This window comes from Muntiacus reevesi, chromosome 1 (genome assembly GCF_963930625.1).
Source record: "Muntiacus reevesi chromosome 1, mMunRee1.1, whole genome shotgun sequence".
Lineage (NCBI taxonomy): Eukaryota > Metazoa > Chordata > Mammalia > Artiodactyla > Cervidae > Muntiacus > Muntiacus reevesi.
The window spans coordinates 103748141-103767800 of record NC_089249.1 but is presented as its reverse complement, the minus strand read 5'-3'; the positions used below and the strand labels follow the sequence as shown (position 1 = coordinate 103767800).

The window sequence follows — 19660 nt, the reverse complement described above, 5'->3', positions numbered from 1 at the left end:
ACATGCATCACAAAGTAATTTTGATAAAAACTGTATATTCACATTCTTAAGACGATTTCTAAAAAAATTTTATTGTTTAATTGCAGAGAATATAATGTAATACTTTATATTTTAGAATGAAACTTCTGTATTACTTTATTGAACATAGTCAGTGGACTCTAAATAACTTAGTGATTTGAGACCCACCATCACCTATTTAAAAATATTTAAACAGTTGTTAATTTTATAACATCCTTTCTCCTTGAATTTTTATTTCTATTCCACTTCCTTTCTAGAATTTTATTAAGTGGAGTATACTTGTGTTAAGGCTTTAATTGGTCATCTGTTATATTTCTTGGCAATAAAAAAGATATACTAATTAAAATCTTTTATCTTTTAGGAACTTAAGACAGCATTTTAACATTTCAGATGGAATTATTATAGCTTTTACTAGTATAAAGTCAATTAAAATAATTATGTTTTGATTTTTGATATATATGTAATCATTAAAAAGCAGCATTGTATTTGAAATACGTATCTTAATGAGATGATTGAAACTCTTTTTCTCTATTAGTTTATGGATAAGTAACTTATTAGCATAAAACAGGTTTTGATATCAATCCTGTTCCTGTTTTCCATCTTTATAATGTAAGTTCTAAGAAACCTTAAACAGAAGGAATTCTGTTACAGCAGTTTCTGTCAATTCTTTGATTACCTTCAGAATTATATTCCAACAGTTACATAGATTTCATCAAATATTTTTGATGATCTATTAATTGGTAGTTTTATTAGCTAATCTCTACTTTTTATTAGAAGCAAAGAATTAGAAACCGTGCTACTTATAAAAAGATTTGCCAGCCAATCTTTAGAGTCAGTCCCACCAACACTTACCATGGACCCCATGTTTGTTGTCCTAGAATCTTTCTAATACTCTGGGGAATACACTGTGATAAACTTTCAGATAGTTGAAAAGTAGCCTTTCTTTGGGGAAAGAAAAGATGTGGAAATGACTAAGACACAAAGAAATTATAGTAACTAGTAAATAGAAATGCCAGACCTCAAACAGGGAATCTGACTTCAAAATCTGCTGTTAACTATTATTCTACCTTCAGTATTTTATAAGCCAGTCTGAGAATGCAAAAGTAATAGGGCCATTATTCCATTTTGCCTGTGAGAATCATTATAGTCTCACTGTGCAGTAGTGTGAACTTTGTATTTATTGGAATGCTGCACTGTAAGTGAAGTGTCACAGGTCTTTTGTTTAAGTGCACCTATGTTAGTGACTTAAACAGCAAAGGTTTATATCTTGGATTGATTAGGTAGAGGGTAGAGGCTTTGTTCCTCATGGCCATTCAGGAATCCAGGCTCTTCCCATCTTCAGGATTCTTAACCCTTGGATTCTACCAGTGGATTATCTGCATCTAGCTGGAGATAGAGTATATAGAAGATCATGTAGGATATTCTTATGAACTGAACCTGGAAATAATTTACATCTTGTATTTTCTTTGTTTATGACTCAGTCACATACACCACCTAAATCAAGTGATCACTAACTCAGGGAGCCTGGGAAATCTAGTTAAGTTGTTTATCAGAGAGGAAGAAGAAATGGGTCTAGTAAGGAGGTAACCAATATCTGCCACAGAAAACAAATTTTATATCCAAAGAGATTGTCAGATTTTACATAGGTGGGAGTTATTTTATATAACTGTTATATTAGTGTAACTGAATATATGTTTTAAAATAATTATGTCAAAAATGACTGTCGAATCTCTTCAGCGACTGATATTGGGAAAACTGGACAGCTGCATGTAGATCAGTGAGTTAGATGACACTCTCACACCATACATAAAACTAAACTCAAAGTGGCTTAAAGACTTAAATATAGGACGTGACACCACAAAACTCCTAGAAGAGAAGACAGGCCAAGCATTCTCTGACATGAATCATACCAGTTTTTCTTAGCTCAGACTCCCAAGGCAATAGAAATAAGACAAAAATAAACAAATGGGACCTAATCAAACTTACAAGCTTTTGCACAGCAAAGGAAACCATGAACAAACTGAAAAGACAACCTACTGACTGGAAGAAAATATTTGAAAATGATGCTACCAAAAAGGGCTTAATTTCCAAAATACAGACAGCTCATACAACTTAATGACATAGAAACAAACAACCCAATCAAAAAATGGGCAAAATGTCTAAATAGACATTTCTCCAAAGAAGATATATAGATGGCTAATAAGCACATGAAAAGATGCTTAACATCTCTAATTATTAGAGAAATGCAAGTCAAAATTACAATGAGGTACCACCTAACACCAGTCAGAATGATCATCATGAAAAAGTATACAAATAACAAATGCTAAAGAGGATGTGGAGAAAAGGGAACCCTCCTACATTGCTGGCAGGAATGTGAATTGGTGCAGCCACTATGGAAAACAGTATGGAGGTTCCTTGAAAAACTAAAAATAGAGTTGCCATATGATCTAGCAATCCCACTCCTGGGCATATATCTGGAGAGTGTTGTTGTTCAGTCCTGCAGTTGTGTCCGACTCTGACCCCATGGACTTCAGCATGCTAGGCCTCCCTGTCCCTTACCATCTCCCGGAGTATAACTAATTCAAAAAGATGCACCCTAGCGTTCACAGCAGCAGTATTTACAATAGCCAAGACATGCAAGCAACCTAAATGTCTATCAGTAGATGAATAGATAAAAAAGATATGGTATATATGCACAATGGAATACTATTCAGCCATAAGAAAGAATGAAATAATGCTATTAGCAGCAACATGAATGGATTTAGGGATTGTCATAATTAAGTCAGAAGGAGGACGATAAATACAATATGATATTTATCACTTGTATGATAAATCTAAAATATGGGATTAGCAGATACAAACTACTATATATAAAATAAATGAGGTCCTACTGTATGGCACAGGAATATCTTATAATAAACCACAATAGAAAAAAAAAAAAATGACTGTCTTTATCTGGACTAACTATGTATAGACAGAAATCTCATGCCCTGAACAGGAGACTGATTTTTAGAACAGTTACACTTTCAGCTCTCAGAATTTTTAAGATGACTACATCTTTCTCCCCATGCAGCAGTACCATATTTAGACCAAAATCATTGCATAACGTTATGCTTTTATAGTTCTTCTGGCATTGGCACTTTGTTCCATCAAAGCTGTAATAAACAAGGGTAGGTCCACTCTTTGTTACTGTGGGCCAAGAACTAGGACTCTGTTAGTCTTAATCAGAAAGCGCATCAGTCGTCCTGATGCTCCCTTATGACAAATACTGCTGATCATTTACATTGTTACCTGATTTTTGCTTCGACATTACTGTTGATTAGTGATCTTCCAACTATTTAGTATAAAAATTAGTGATCTTCCAACTATTTAGTATAAAAATTGCAGTATATTTGTTATTTCTTCATCAAAAAGGCAAAATGAAAAAGTATTTTTATCTCTTCTGTATAAAAGTCTCGCCGCATTCATCTAGAAGCTATTGGGAAACTGTTTGCCATAGTCTAGTTTTCCTGGAAAATGTCCTGGTTTCATTTCTTGGTCTTATAATATCAAAGGGTAGTTTTGTTTTTTCTGAATTTTCCAACTGTAAAATTGTTGTAGCAAACTCTGTAAAGTATGCTATGGATATTAGAAAATTCATAATGTTTTTAATTTACTGGGTTTTTTTTAACCAAATTGCCTAATATAATAATTTCCTAAATACTCTGTACTATTGATGCATTTTGAAATTTCCTATGTCTATCTTCATTTAATTACCATATTAAATTTTAAAAATAATTTTGTAGGTCTGATGTGGCTATGTAATCATGCATCCTTCACGATACATTTGAATGAAAAGTACTCTGAATTGCAAAAATTGAATCAGGAATTGAAGACATGTTTTAAAATAATTTAACTTAACTCTCTACAGATGGCCCCTCCTTAAAAGAAACAACAGGACCCAGTAGACAGATTTTACAAGGTATGGCAAGCTATTTGTTTATTTCTCAGTTTTATGCAACTGGCTTCATAGTTTTGAGCTAGCTGTAGTTTTCCTTTAAGAAAAATGTATAACATAGTATTTATGTTTAAAATGTTAGCCTTCCTAGTTGATTTTTTAATATGTACTTTTAGGTATGTTAGCAGATGTTCTTTTAACTGTCACTGAGCTATTTTCTTAATATTTAATAAGAAGATTAAAATATTCAGAAACTAGACTGCTTAAATATGTATACTCATGCCATTGACTCTAGTAACACCATAATAGTATGTTTGCCTTTGTAGAATTGTTAAATAATTTTTCTAAAAATAATATTCAATATGAATTTATGTTGTAGGAAAATTGAGTGCTAAAAATGTAATGCATCCAAATTCAAAAAATGTGTAACACCAAGAGTGAATCTAAATATGAACTATGAACTTTGGGTCATAATGATATGTCATTTGTAACAAATGCACTATTCTGGTGGGGGATGTTGATAATGAGAGGGACTGTACCTGAGTTGGAACAGTGGATATAAATGAAATCTCTGTTATCTGCCACTTATTTTGCTGTGAACCTAAAACTGCTCTCAAAAGTAATGTCATATTTTAAAAAAATGTGATGCAAAGAGAGATCTTTTGCATATACATAAGCATCAAATGGTTAAACGTAAACAGGAGCTTACAGGTTATGTAAAATGATACATTACAAAATTTTACAAGCTAGAGAAAATCTGTCTTGTCCATGAACAATGGCAGTTTCTTTTTTGGGCTGTGAACTGATCTTTGGCTCTGGATTTCTATATAGGTTTCATTGTCAAAGTTCCTAATTTCCAGCTGCCCATCTTCCTGCCTTTATTAATTTTTAAAAATATTTATTTATTTATTTTTGGCTGCATCGAGTCTTAGTTGTGGCATGTGGGGTCTTTCCTTGCGGCACTGGGGCTCTCTAGTTGAGGTGTGTGGGCTTAGTTGCCCTGAGGCATGTGGGAACTTAGTTCCAGACCTGGGATCAAGCCCACATCCTCTGCATTGACAAGGCAGTTTCTTAACCACTGGACCAACAGGGAGGTCCTCTTTGTTAACTTTTGACCACAGTTGGACTTTCTCACTAGCTTGTGATCCTATTTCTACTGTGCTTATTTTTATTTTCTCCACTATTTTTTTGATACAGGCCTTGCTTTTTATCTTTTCCCTAGGACTATATTCCTTCATTCTGAAGAGTTCATTTCAGGAGGCTTAAATGTGCCTTCTAGTTACCAGTTTTCCTTTTGTGAAATATAGAGAATTGTTTTAGGGCAGCATTTGTTGAAATAACTTATAATCATGCATATGTAATACTATACATTTAGCCTTGATAATAAGAGTTAAGTTTTAGTTATGGAAATCATAACAAACTGAGGAAAGAGAGGTCAAATTTGCCTTCCTAATTATCTTTTATATAAGCTGTTGTAAAAATGAACTAATATTTTCTGAGTGTCCATTAATGGTGGCTGAAGCAGCCCATAGGATAACTGCCAGATACGAACACTTTTCCACATAGATACTCACGGTTGAAAACCAAGTTTACTGAATTTTTCAGTTATTTGCTGCATTTTCAGTGTGACTTCTGGCTTTTATATGAGTTAAACATATTAGTTTATATTTCTTTCTTTAGTAACTTTCCTCTTGAAAACATTACTGGAAAGAAAGAAGGACATATTTAGTTAAGGACATTTGCTAGTAAAACTGGTTTTTAGGTCAGCAAATAAGATGTAGCCAGGGACTTGCCAATTAAAGGAAAATCAAGAGCAAAGGATTCTTTTCTTTCTCCTTTCAGTGGTTAGAGCTGTTTTCAATTCTGATCCTACCAGAACATTGATTAAAGAATATATAAAGATTTAAAGTCTTTATCATATCACTTCAGAGTTTTGCAAGTTAGGGATCCTCATCCACTTCCATGTGTATTCCTTAAGTTTTATTTTTAAAATTTAAAGTGATCCCAAGACTTGTTAATCTATTTAATTGTTCACTAGTTAAAATTATCTTAAATAATGTATACTAAACTGAATTTTTTGACTTTTTAAATTGTTTTCCTGTCAAATATCAATTATTAAATGTTCATACATATAGATTCATGGGCAGTTAGAGTATTAGTAACTTACCATTGTAATATTTTTGGAGAAGAGAATGGCAACCCGCCTCAGTATTCTTGCCTGGAGAATCCCACAGACAGAGGAGCCTGGTGGTTTACAGTCTATAGGGTCGCAAAGTGTCGGACATGATTGAGCAATCATCACTTTCACTTTCAATGTAATAGTTAATTATTAAAAGTTAAAAATATATTTATATCCTCTTTAAACTATTCAGACTGTTACATTCTTTCATATCAGGTTTGAGTTTAGTATGTAACTTCAGTTAACAATACCTTCAGGATAATTAGTTCACCAGCTTATTAGTAGAGTTATGGTCCATAGGAAAATCTTAGTCTCAAAAGGTAATAATTTTAATTACCAGCAGAGGGCTCTGTGTGTACATATATTTGTAGTTATAAACAGTGTTTTCTTGACTGATTCTTTCAGCCTAATGCAGTTTTCTCCTAACAAATTATTAACTTCTGGACTCAACCAGAAATGAATGTGCACAAAAATTTTTTTTTAATCAAGTATTTCTTCACTTCTTCATTTATATTATAGCAAAATATTAAGGATCATGAAGAGCAAGTATAACTTACAAGTCAAATATTTTAACTCCTCCTGTTTTTTAAAAAGAAAGATTATTTTAATTCCCAAAGGTACTATTACTTCTTTACTAAACAGTGAATCAGCATTTGTACTGATTTACAAATTTGTATTTAGTTTTTTAATATATAAAACCAAGAATATAGTTTTAAGAAAAATTTACATTTTTAGTTGAACAGAAAATGTGATTTTGATTCTCATTATGCTTTATTTCTAGGTGTATTTTTACACATTCTAGCAGATACACTTGGGAGTATTGGTGTAATTGCCTCTGCCATCATGATGCAGAATTTTGGTCTGATGATAGCAGATCCTATTTGTTCAATCCTGATAGCCATGCTCATAGTTATAAGGTAAGTGTTGGTATGTTACTTTCAGATATTAAAATGAAAGGTGATAAATATCTTACTTAAATTATAGACTAAATTGTTATTATGTTGGGGGGTTTTTGGTCTTCAACAGATTTCTACATAGATTGTTTCTCTTTTCATCTTACTTTTTTTTTGTGTTACCTCAGGTTTGATATTTCTTTTTTGTATTTAGTGATTGATCTTCTGTAAATCAAATCAGTAGTAATTTTCTTTAATCCAGCACTATATTTGTAGAGTAGAACATTAGAAATATAAAATGTATTAATGTTAGAATATTATTCCTTTGACATCTGCATTTTGTACTATCAAGTGTAAAAGAATACTAAAATCTCTTCTAGAACTAGCTTTAATTTATACATTCACATTATTGTTCTAGAAGTCTTGTAAAAATGCTTACTGAAGTATATTTATGTCCTCTCTCTATCGAGATTATAAATTCTTGAGGAAGGATCTGTCTTTTAGCTCTTTGGCTCTCTATTGCCTGTCATGGTACCAATATTTATGTAAAAGTGTGATTGTGTATAAATTCTCAATAAGTGTTGTCTGAATTAAAGGATAGTTACTGTCTTTTAAATTTATGTCAATTTATTATTTTAATTTTTATCAGAAAAATGAAACAGTTGTGCCTTTATTTCCCAGTCTTGACTTTTTTACATAGATATGTCTTGATTGGACTGATTTTGTCTAGTTTATATTTATGATTTTACTGTTAGCAAAGCTGTCTTTGTAATGATAACAAAGACCTGTTAGCGGGTAGACTATGATGGTTTATAGCTTGTAGTTGAATAGAATAGACTTAAAAAATTACATTGAAATTATAATCTTATAACTTAGTCATAAATGTAGATTTTTTTTTCATAAAAGATAGGTTATACATTTTAAACATGCAGCTTATTTTTAAATTTTATTTAAATTATTTGTACTAGGAAGCATCTCTGCTGTGTAAAAATCTTGTATAAAGTTTGAATCTCTTTTCTTCATCTTTGGCAATTTTACTATACTTCCTTGAAAGTTCTTCAGCTTAGATATCACATATTCTATGAAACTTAACTTCTGATAGATTTGGTTTCTTATATCTATTCCTCTTTATTTGCATGTTCAGTGTTCATTTTATTTTGTGTTATATAATTCTTGGTTGCTTCTAATACTTCTTAGAGTTGGATCTTAATCTCAACTTTTCTTTGTCTCCAATTTTATATCCTAATTCTATCATTTGTTGCTTGGAAGAGGTTGGCTTATCTGTCTCCTTCTAATTTATTTTCTACACTGTGTCCAAAGTGATCTTTCTTTAATAAAGATTAAGGTACATGGAAAAGACTCTTTCCTTGGCTTTCTTGCCCTCAGGATAAAGTCTGATTCCTTAGTAGGCCTTCATGTTGGGATTCATTTATCTCTTCAGTCTTTCTCTCACTCTGCCTCAATTTATATCTGTTCTCCAGCCACAGTAAGTAACTGTCAGTTTCCTGGAAACATGTTACGAGCTCTCTGGATTCTGGGGCTGTCTCATCTTTCCTCTCTGCAAAATAAACTGCCCTTACATTGAGTGCCCGTCTCACTTTCCATTCACCCTCACAAATGCATAGATCTTTCAGATTAAGTGGCACTTCCTTGGAGAAGCCTTTCTTGATTCCCTGCGTCTCAGGAGGGGTTAGGTAAGGCTGTAGCACCACCTGCTACTCCCCTTGTAGTATTTACTTAGAGCCTGTCTTATCTTCTCCTTTAAGCTCCATGAGGGCAAACTGTTTTCATGGTTGTAAAGTCAGCACCTAACTGTGCCAGGTAAAACTTAATACATTTTTTTATTTGAATCAAAATAAATTTGTGTTGTTCTCAGTCTCAGAGAATGACTTTCTCTAATCCAAAATGGGTAATTCTTACTTAGTTCTAATCCCATTCAGTTGTTCCACCAGAAATATGAACAAATAAATAAATAAATACACACAAGACAAGAAAACCTTTTTTTGTTGTTGTTGAAATATAACACATTTTAAGCTATTCAAATTATTTTCAGCAAATATTTATTAAGTAAGTACCTCTTACCAGGGTAGTGAAAGGACAAGATACTGTTTTGATCTTACATTATAGCAGAAGAGAGAGACACAAATTAATCAATAAACCAATATTAAGTAGTTATTGTGCAGAGAGTTAATATGGGGTTGTAGAGACTGAGATACCACTTTTTTTTCTTTTTGTAAATTAATTTATTTTTTATAGTATTGTAGTGGTTTTTGCCATGCACTGACATGAATCAGTCATGGGTGTACATGTGTCCCCCATCCTGAACCCCCATTCCACCTCCCTCCCCATCCAAGCCCTCAGGGTTGTCCCAGTGCACCAGCCCTGAGTGCCCTGTCTCATGCATTGAACCTAGATTGGCAATCTATTTCACATATGGTAATATACGTGTTTCAATGCTATCTCTCAAATCATCCCACCCTCACCTTCTCCCACAGAGTCCAAAAGTCTGTTCTTTACACCTGGGTCTCTTTTGCTATCTCGCATAAAGGGGTCATTGTTACCATCTTTCTAAATTCCATATATATGCGTTAATATACTGTATTGGTGTTTTTCTTTCTGACTTACTTCACTCTGTATAATGGGCTCCAGTTTCATCCATCTCATTAGAACTGATTCAAAAGCATTCTTTTTATTAGCTGAGTAATATTCCATTGTGTATATGTACCACAGCTTTCTTATCCATTCATCTGCTGATAGACATCTAGGTTGCTTTCATGTCCTAGCTGTTGTAAACAGTGAACATTGGGGTACACGTGTCTCCTTCAGTTCTGGTTTCCTTGGGGTGTATGCCCAGGAGTGGGATTGCTGGGTCATATGGCAGTTCTATTTCCAGTTTTTTAAGAAATCTCCACACTGTTCTCCATAGTGGCTATACTAGTTTGCATTTCTACCAACAGTGTAAGAGGGTTCCCTTAAGTTTCATTAGGTCCCATTTGTTTATTTTTGCTTTTATTTCCATTACTCTGGGAGGTGGGTCATAGAGGATCCTGCTGTGATTTATGTCAGAGAGTGTTTTGCCTATGGTTTCATCTAGGAGTTTTATAGTTTCTGGTCTTACATTTAGATCTTTAATTCATTTTGAGTTTATTTTTGTGTATGGTGTTAGAAAGTATTCTAGTTCCATCCTTTTACAAGTGGTTGACCAGTTTTGCCGGCACCACTTGTTAAAGAGATTGTTTTTTCTCCATTGTATATTCTTGCCTCCTTTGTCAAAGATAAGGTGTCCATAGGTGCGTGGATTTATCTCTGGGCTTTCTGTTTTGTTCCACTGATCTATATTTCTGTCTTTGTGCCAGTATCATATTGTCTTGATGACTGTAGCTTTGTACTTATAGTCTGAAGTCAGGCAGTTTGATTCTTCCAGTTCCATTCTTCTTTTCAAGATTGCTTTGGCTATTTGAGGCTTTTTGTATTTCCATACAAAATGTGAAATTATTTGTTCTAGTTCTCTGAAAAATACTGTTGGTAGCTTGATAGGGATTGCATTGAATCTATAGATTGCTTTGGGTAGTATACTCATTTTCACTATATTGTTTCTTCTGATCCGTGAACATGGTATATTTCTCCATCTATTTATGTCATCTTTGATTTCTTTTATCAGTGTTTTATAGTTTTCTATATATAGGTCTTTTGTTTCTTTAGGTAGATTTATTCCTAAGTATTTTATTTTTTTCATTGCAATGGTGAATGGAATTGTTTCCTTAATTTCTCTTTCTGTTTTCTCATTGTTAGTGTATAGGAATGCAAGGGATTTCTGTGTGTTAATTTTAAATCCTGAAACTTTACTGTATTCATTCATAGCTCTAGTAATTTTCTGATGGTGTCTTTAGGGTTTTCTATGTAGAGGATCATGTCATATGCAAACAGTGAGAGTTTTACTTCTTTTCCAATCTGGATTCCTTTCATTCCTTTTTCTTCTCTGATTGCTGTGGCTAAAACTTTCAAAACTGTGTTGAATAGTAGTGGTGAGAGTGGGCATCCTTGTCTTTTTCCTGACTTAGGGGAAATGCTTTCACTTTTTCACCATTGAGGATAATGTTTCCTGTGGTTTTATCATATATGGCTTTTATTATGTTGAGGTATGTACCTTCTATGCCTGCTTTCTGGAGGGTTTTTATCATAAATGGATGTTGAATTTTGTCAAAGGCTTTCTCTGCATCTATTTAGATAATCATATGATTTTTATCTTTAAATTTGTTAATGTAATGTATCACATTGATTGATTTGTGAGTATTGAAGAATTCTTGCATCCCTGGGATAAAGCCCACTTGGTTATGATGTATGATCTTTTTAATATGTTGTTGGAGTCTGCTAGAATTTTGTTGAGGATTTTTTTCATCTATGTTCATCAGTGATATTAGCCTGTAGTTTTCTTTTTTTGTGGCATCTTTATCTGGTTTTGGTATTAGGGTGATGGTGGCCTCACAGAATGAGTTTGGAAGTTTACTTTCCTCTGCAGTTTTCTGGAAGAGTTTGAGTAGGATAGGTGTTAGCTCTCCTCTAAATTTTGGGTAGAATTCACCTGTGAAGCCATCTGGTCCTGGGCTTTTGTTTGTTGGAGGATTTTTGAGTACAGTTTCGATTTCTGTGCTTGTGATGGATCTGTTAAGATTTTCTATTCTTCCTGGTTCAGTTTTGGAAGGTTATACTTTTCTAAGAATTCATCCATTTCTTCCAAGTTGTCCATTTTTTGGGCATATAGTTGCTGATAGTAGTCTCTTATGATCCTTTGTATTTCTGTGTTTGTTGTGATTTCTCTGTTTTCATTTCTAATTTTGTTGATTTGAGTCTTCTCCCCCCCCCCTTTTTTTTTGATGAGTCTCGCTAATTTTTTTTTACTTTATTTATCTTCTCAAAAACCAGCTTTTAGTTTTGTTGATTTTTGCTATAATCTCCTTTGTTTCTTTTTCATTTATTTCTGCCCTAATTTTTATGATTTCTTTCCTTCTACTAACCCCAAGGTTCTTCATTTCTTCTTTTTCTAGTTGCTTTAGGTGTAAAGTTAGGTTATATGACTTTTCTCTTGTCTCTTGAGGTAAGCTTATATTGCTATGAACCTTCTGTTTAGCACTGCTTTTACTGAATCCCACAGGTTTTGTGTTGTTGTGTTTTCATTTTCATTTGTTTCTATACATATTTTGATTTCTTTTTTTATTTCTTCTGTGATTTGTTGGTTATTCAGAAGTGTGTTGTTTAGCCTCCATAAGTTTGTATTTCTATTTGTTCTTTTCCTGTAGTTGACATCTAATCTTAGTGCATTGTGATCAGAAAAGATGCTTGAAATGATTTCAATTTTTTCTAATTTATCAAGGCTGGATTTATGGTCCAGGATGTGATCTATCCTGGAGAGTGTTCCTTGTACACTTGAGAAAAAGGTGAAATTCATTGTTTTGGGGTGAAATGTCCTGTAGATATCAATTAGGTCTGACTGGTCCATTGTATCATTTAAAGTTTGTGTTTCCTTGCTAATTTTCTGTTCGGTTGATCTTTCCATAAGTGTGAGTGGGGTATTAAAGTCTCATACTGTTGTTGTGTTACTGTTAATTTCCCCTTTCATGCTCGTTAGCATTTGCCTTCCATATTGTGGTGCTCCTATGTTGGTTCATTTATATTTATAATTGTTATGTCTTCTTGGATTGATCCTTTGATCATTATGTAGTGTCCTTCTTTCTCTCTTTTCACGACCTTTATTTCAAAGTCTATTTTATCTGACATGAGTATTGCTACTCCTGCTTTCTTTTGGTCTCCATTTGCGTGGAGTATCTTTTTTAAGCCCTTCACTTTCAGTCTGTGTGTGTCCCTTGTTTTGAGGTGGGTCTTGTGTAGACAGCATATATAGGGGTCTTGTTTTTGTATCCATTCAGCCAGTCTTTTTGCTTTGGTTGGAGCATTCAACCCATTTACATTTAAGGTAATTATTGATAAGTATGATCCCTTTGCCATTTACTTTGTTGTCTTTGTTCTTCTGGGACTCCTATGATTCGGATGTTGGGGCATTAACATTGTCCCAGAGGTCTCTGAGGTTGTCCTCATTTCTTTTAGTTCTTTTTTCTTTTTTCCTCTCTGCTTCATTTATTTCTACCATTCTACCTTCCACTTCACTTATCCTATCTTTTGCCTCAGTTATTCTACTGTTGGTTCCCTCCAGGGTGCCTTTGATCTCAGTTATTGCATTATTCATTATTGATTGACTCTTTTTTATTTCTTCTAGGTCCTTGTTGAACATTTCTTGCATCTTCTCAATTCTTGTCTCTAGTCTATTTATCTGTAACTCCATTTTTTTTTTCAAGTTTTTGGATCATCTTTATTATCATTATTCTGAATTCTTTTTCAGGTAGACTCCCTATCTCCTCCTCTTTGGTTTGGTTTGGTGGGCATTTATCATGTTCCTTTACCTACTGAATATTTCTCTGCCTTTCCGTCTTGTTTATATTGCTGTGTTTGGGGCGGCCTTTCTGTATGCTGGGAGTTTGTGCTTCCACTTTATTGTGGAGGTTGCTTCCTGAGGGTGGGGTTGGACTAGTGTCTTGTCAAGGTTTCCTGGTTAGGGAAGCTTGTGTCGGTGTTCTGGTTGGTGGAGCTGGATCTCTTCTCTCTGAAGTGCAATGAAGTGTCCAGTAGTGAGTTTTGAGGTGTCTGTGGGTTTGGTGTGACTTTGGGCAGCCTGTATTTTAAGGCTCAGGGCTATGTTCCTGCATTTCTGGAGAATTAGCTTGGTTTGTCTTAGTCTGGAACTTGTTGGCTCTTGGGTGGAGCTTGGTTTCAGTGCAGGTTGGTTTCAGTTTCAGGACGCTTTTGGATGAGCTCTTGTTGATTAATGTTCCCTGGGGTCAGGAGTTTTCTGGTGTTCTCAAGTTTTGAATTTAAGCCTCCTGCCTCTGACTTTCAGTCTTATTCTTACAGTAGCCTCAAGACTCTCCATCCATACAGCACAAATGATAGAACATCTAAAGATTCTCCACAGTGAGGGATACCCAGAGAGGTTTGCAGAGTTACATGGAGAAGAGGAGAGGGAGGAGGGAGATAGAGGTGATCAGGAGGAGAAGCTGCTGCTGCTGCTAAGTCACTTCAGTCATTTCCGACTCTGTGCGACCCCATAGATGGCAGCCCACCAGGCTCCGCTGTCCCTGGGATTCTCCAGGAAAGAACACTGGAGTGGGTTGTGATTTCCTTCTCCAAGGAGGAGAAGAGGGGGAGTCAAAAGGGGAGAGAACAATCTAGCCAGTAATCAGTTCCTTAAGTGTTCTCCACAGCTTGGAATACCCAGAGAGATTCACAGAGTTAAGCAGAGAAGAGAATCAGGAGGAAGGAGATAGAGGTGACCTGGGGGAGAAAAGGGAGAGTCAAAAGAGGAGAGAGCAATCAAGCCAGTAATCACACCCCTAAGCAAAAATGGGTACTGAAGATTAGAGTCTTAAAGGTGCAAAATTGATAACAAATACCAAAAAGCAAAGAGTAAAAATCTAGAATAGAGGTTACACTCTGAAAAATACAATATTAAAAATAGAAAACAAAATCAATCATAAAAATTATAAAAAATGTATATATGAAATTTACTTTAAAAATAGGGCCTTTTTTTGCAAGGTAATAGTAGGTTCTAAAAATGAAATTTAAAGGAGTAATAAAGAACTTAAAAATTAAAAAATTTTGAAAATTAAAAAAGATAATAGTAAAAATATATCTAGGAATTTCTCTGGAGCTGTTGAGGTCAGTGTGGGGTCAGTTCAGTTTCAGATAGTTCCTTGTTCCAGCTTATACTTCTTCTCAAGGTCTATAGGCCCCCTCCAATGCTTAGTCAGTGCTAACTACAGGCTTTTAATCTGTTGCACCTGTCACTCCCAGAGCAGTTCCCTCTTATTTGTTTATTTTGGCTTTCTCTGTTTGCAAGTCGCTTCAGTGTCTAATTTCCGCCCTGTCACAGTGGGGCAAACGTGGTCTTATTTAGGCTCACTTGTTCAGTTGTGCTGTGGGGATGGAGGAACTCTACAAACAAACATCACTGGTGTGTGTGGGGAGTGCGCACAGTGTCTGGGCCATACTGGATTTGCCCCCGCTCATGGTGTGTGTGCTTTCCCAGTCTACACTGCTCAGGCTCCAGGTTGCTCTGCAGGGGAACTCTCCAAAGCTGGCCCTGGGTTTCATGCACTTCCCGGATCTAAGCTGCTCAGGTTCAGGTTCTCGGGTACTCCACAAAGGCACGGACTCAGTTTGGCTTGTATTTTGTACCCTTCCCAGGTCCGAACTGCTCAGGCAACCAGGTGCTTGGTGAGCGCACTGTCCCAGGTGGGCTATGCTTCTTAATCACCTCCCCGGTCCTGGCTGCTTGGTTTCCCGGGTGCGCCTCAAGTATGCCATCTCAGGTGTGCCGTGTGTTTCCTCTGGGGGGCTGATCTCTGGCTGCCCCCCCTCTTGGCAAAGGTCAGCCCTCCAGGATCCCAGGAAGACTTGGTTAGCAACTGGGAGTCTGCTCACAGTTTGGTGGAGGATGCCATCTCTGGGGCCGAGATTGCCCTCGTCCTCCGGCTCTGGCTGTCGCCCACCTGGCTCTCTCTCTCAAGCAGGAGGCTGGACTGGTCTGCAGCTGGCCAGCTCTTCTTTGGTGTTCATTCAATCCTTTGTCTGTGAGCAGGTCAGGCTTTGCCTTAGATTAGAGCTTTTTGTGGGAAAGTTCTCTCTCTCTCTCTGTTTTCTCTCTCTCTGGCTATCCCACATTTGGGTTGCTGTCTCAGGTTAACTCCCTCAGATTGTCCTCAGGGCATTCAGGCCTAGTCCTTACTAAGCATGCAACCCACACCTCCCTGTTCATCCCCACTCTGGTGGCAAATGTGTGTCTGGGCTACTTCTCCACTGGGAGTTGCGGTTGGGCACATATTCTGTGTTTTTTTTTCCCCCTCCGGGTTTTGATGCCCTCTGAGATTCCAAAACTCCCCACAGACCTCCGGTGAGAGGGTTTCTTGATGTTTGGAAACCTCCTCCTTCATGGCTTCCTCCCTGGGACGGATCTCCGTCCCTAACTCTTTTGTCTCTCCTTTTGTCTTTTGTATTTTGTCCTACCTCCTCCTGAAGAGAATGGGCTGCCTTTCTGGGTGCCTGGTGTCCTCCTCCAGCGTTCAGAAGTTGTTTTGTGGAAGTTGCTCAGCAGTCAAATGATCTTTTGATGAATTTGTGGGGGAGAAAATGGTCTTCTTGTCCTGTTTCTCCACCATCTTAGGACTGCCCCCTCGAGATACCACTTTAGATTGAGTCATAAGGGAAGACTTCTAAAGAGGGAGGGTTTTGAGTCAGAATGTCTAGGAGGGCACTCTAGCCTAAGGAACAGCTACTGTAAAAGCCCTGTAGTGAAAAGAATGTTAGCACTGAAAGGAGGTCGGTATGGCAGAAGTATAGGGAATAAGGGGAGAGTGCTTTGAAATAAAGCTTGGGAGACAGGCCTGGGAGAATCAGCCAGGATTAGGAGTTTGGATTTTTATTTCAGGTGGAGGAGGAAACCATAAGGGGTGACATTATTTGATTTGTATCATTAAAAAGGATTTTGGAAAAAAAATGATTTTGGCTGCTGTGAAGATAATAGGATTAAAGGGGGAAAGGAGGGCACATAGGCAGATTGGCTAGAAAGCTGTTATAGTGGAACAAGTAAGAGGCCTGGGTTCCTTGGTCTAAAGTACTAATAATTGAGGAGGTGGAAAGACTAGCTAAAGCTAGAAAATGCTTTGGGCCTAGAGCTGATTAAATTTGCTCATAGGTACAAATGTTTAGGTGAAGGTTTGAGTGAAAGAGGGGAAATTAAGGATACTTCCTAGAGTTTTTACATGAGCAACTGAGTGAATGAAGGTGCATCTACTGAAAGAGGGAAAACTAGGGGAAGAGTTTATCTGTTTCAAAGGCATTGGTGAGGGAAGTTCTGTTTTAGTTGTGGCTAGATTTGAGATCTCTCGTTAGATATTTATATGGAGATCTCAGGTAGGTGGTGCAAGCAAAAGTATGGAATTCTTGGGGACACTCAGCTAAATATAAAAGATTAGAAATACTGGGTTGGCCAAGAAGTTCATTTGCGGTTTTCCCCAAATGAACTTTTTGGCCAACCCAGTAGTTCACATATAAAGTCATGGAGTGGCATTTATGTGGCATGAATACCACAATTCCTACCACTTCCATTTTCCTGGAAAGCCACCGTCTTTCCTGCTGAACCCAGTTTAGCTTCAGGGAGTACTGCTTTAGGCAGCCACAACCAATCAACTACAGTTGGCTTTCAAGATGAACCTATAATACCTATGTATCCTTGTGTAAGTTCTACTGACCTGTTTATAAAACTTTTTCTCAGTAGTTTATAAAAATACATAGTCTCCAATTCATATAATTTGATTCTTTTTCATTTTGTTATTCTTTTACTTGTTCTTTTCTTCTGTTAGCAAAAGTAATACATGTTGATTATCAAAAATTCAAATGTTATTGAAATGTACAACTTGTCTATTGAAATACCCTCTTGAATCCCACCACTTGGAGATAAAGCAGACAACTTTACCATATCTGTAAATCATTTGACAAATGTTTTAGTGCCGCTGTGTGCTCGTTGGTAAACAATGTAGCAGATACCTTACCCTGGTGGAGCTTATGTTCTAAGGAGGATAGAGTCAATAAAGCAGATGAACACGCAGGTAGATAATGTAATGTCACATGATGATAAATTCTGTGAAGTAGGTGAAGGGGCTATATTTTAGAAGGACTTGGAAAGTCTTCTGCATGAGGTGACATTTCAGCAGAGACCTTAATATTGCAGGAGAGGAACTTGGGACAGGTCAGACGAACATTCCAGATAGAGGGAACCTGAAGTGAACACACTAAGATGGGAGCATGCCTGGCATGTGAGGAACGGTGACAGGCGAGGGCGGTGAGGAGGGTAGAGTGGCAGGTTCAGGCCAGTTCAGTTCAGTCCTCAGTTGTGTCCAACTCTTTGTGACCCTGTGGACTGCAGCATGCCAGGCTTCCTTGTCCATCCCCAACTCCTGGACCTTGCTCAAATTCATGTCCATTGAGTCGGTGATGCCATCCTACCATCTCATCCTCTGTCATCCCCTTCTCCTCCTGCCTTCAGTCTTTCCCAGTATCAGGGTGGTAAGTAGGTATATCTAGAGTTGGGGGAAGAGAGTGAGGTAGAAGATAGAAATTTGGGTGTCCTCCGTTTATGTATGGTATTTAAAGCCATGAGATTGGATGAGTTTGCCCAGAGAATGAGTACAGAGAAAGGAAGCCTGAGGACTGAGCCCTAGGGGAGATGGGGAGCAGGAGGCAACTCCAGCAGAGGAGAGTAAAGTGGAGTGGCCAGTGAGGCAGGAAGAAAGTCATGAGCATGCCTTGCTACAGGAGCCATGTAAAGAAAGTTTTTAAACAAGAAGGAATGATTAACCCTGTTAAATGTTGTGGGGCTGATAATTGGTAACTTAGATAAGATGCCCAGAAGAGTGATGAAAATGAAAGCCTGATCAGAGTAGCTTTAAGGGAGCTTGGCAGAGAAGAAACAGAGATAATTGTAGTCAACTGCTTTTCAAAGTTCTTTACTGTAAAGGGGAGCAGTGTGACTGATGGCAACACTGAAGTCTCACTGTGAGATCACTAAATCTCACTGTGAGATTTGTGGTCATGAATTTAAAGTGAAAACAACCAGCAGTTGTATGTTGGTTTTTTTTTTTTTTTTTTTCCCCCTACTCTTGTTTAGCTACTTGGTGAAAAGTATAGAGTAGGCAGAGAATTGGATTTAAAAGATTTTGGGTTTCGTTAGATGAGTACTGACAGAGTGAGAAAGGAGCGAGGCAGGGTGGGAAACTTAAGATTTAAAGGTAATACTAGATTCTTAAGGTTAAAGTGATAGGAGTGGACTGGATTGGAGTTCTGAGAAGTGTTAGGGAGGATGGATTAGGGGAAGAAATCCAGAAGTAGGAAGGTTTGTGAGATGCTTGAAACTAAGATCTTAAGATCTAGGGTCTGATCTTAGGGGTGGATTCAGCAAAAGATCATCATATTTAAGCCAAATGTTGGAATGCATTGTTCACATGGATATTTAATAGAGTAACGAAAAGGATAGAAGTGGAAAGAGAATAATCCTGTTGCTAAACTCTTTAGTGTCTGAAGAGGAGCTATAAAGAATTTTATCTCTATTAATTAGGATGGGTAGAGGGTGGGGGTTCCCTGGTGGCTCAGATGGTAAAGTATTTGCCTGAAGTACAGGAGACCTGGGTTCGATTCCTGGGTTGGCAATATCCCCTGGAGAAGGGAATGGCTACCCACTCTATAATTCTTGCCTGGAGAGTGCCATGGACAGAGGAGCCTGGAAGGCTACAGTCTGTAGGGTTGCAAAGAGTTGGACACAGCTGAGCTCACAGGCTAAGAGAGAAAGAGAAAGGGTGGAATAAGCTGATGGTGTGAGCTGTGATGGGGGTGTGTAAGAGGAACAGTTGTAGTGATAAGTGAGGAGGACATTTACCTCCCCACAAGCCTTGGTAGTGCAGGGAGTGTAGAAGAGAAAATGCTGTGGGGAAAATTGTCCTCAGGCGATAGCCAGTTTTCAGGTAGAGCAGC

General features: G+C 36.9%; 1 protein-coding gene across 2 annotated transcripts in view; it reads left to right on the top strand.

Annotated features, from left to right (window-relative positions):
* The window catches only part of SLC30A7 (solute carrier family 30 member 7), an 88173-nt gene that overhangs the window by 29656 nt on the left and 38857 nt on the right, over positions 1–19660 (top strand). For both annotated transcript variants that reach the window (XM_065907935.1, XM_065907927.1), the window contains exons 7-8: positions 3929–3979; positions 6916–7051. In XM_065907935.1, coding sequence (XP_065764007.1) covers positions 3929–3979; positions 6916–7051 — 187 coding nt within the window. The remainder of the gene's footprint in view (positions 1–3928; positions 3980–6915; positions 7052–19660) is intronic.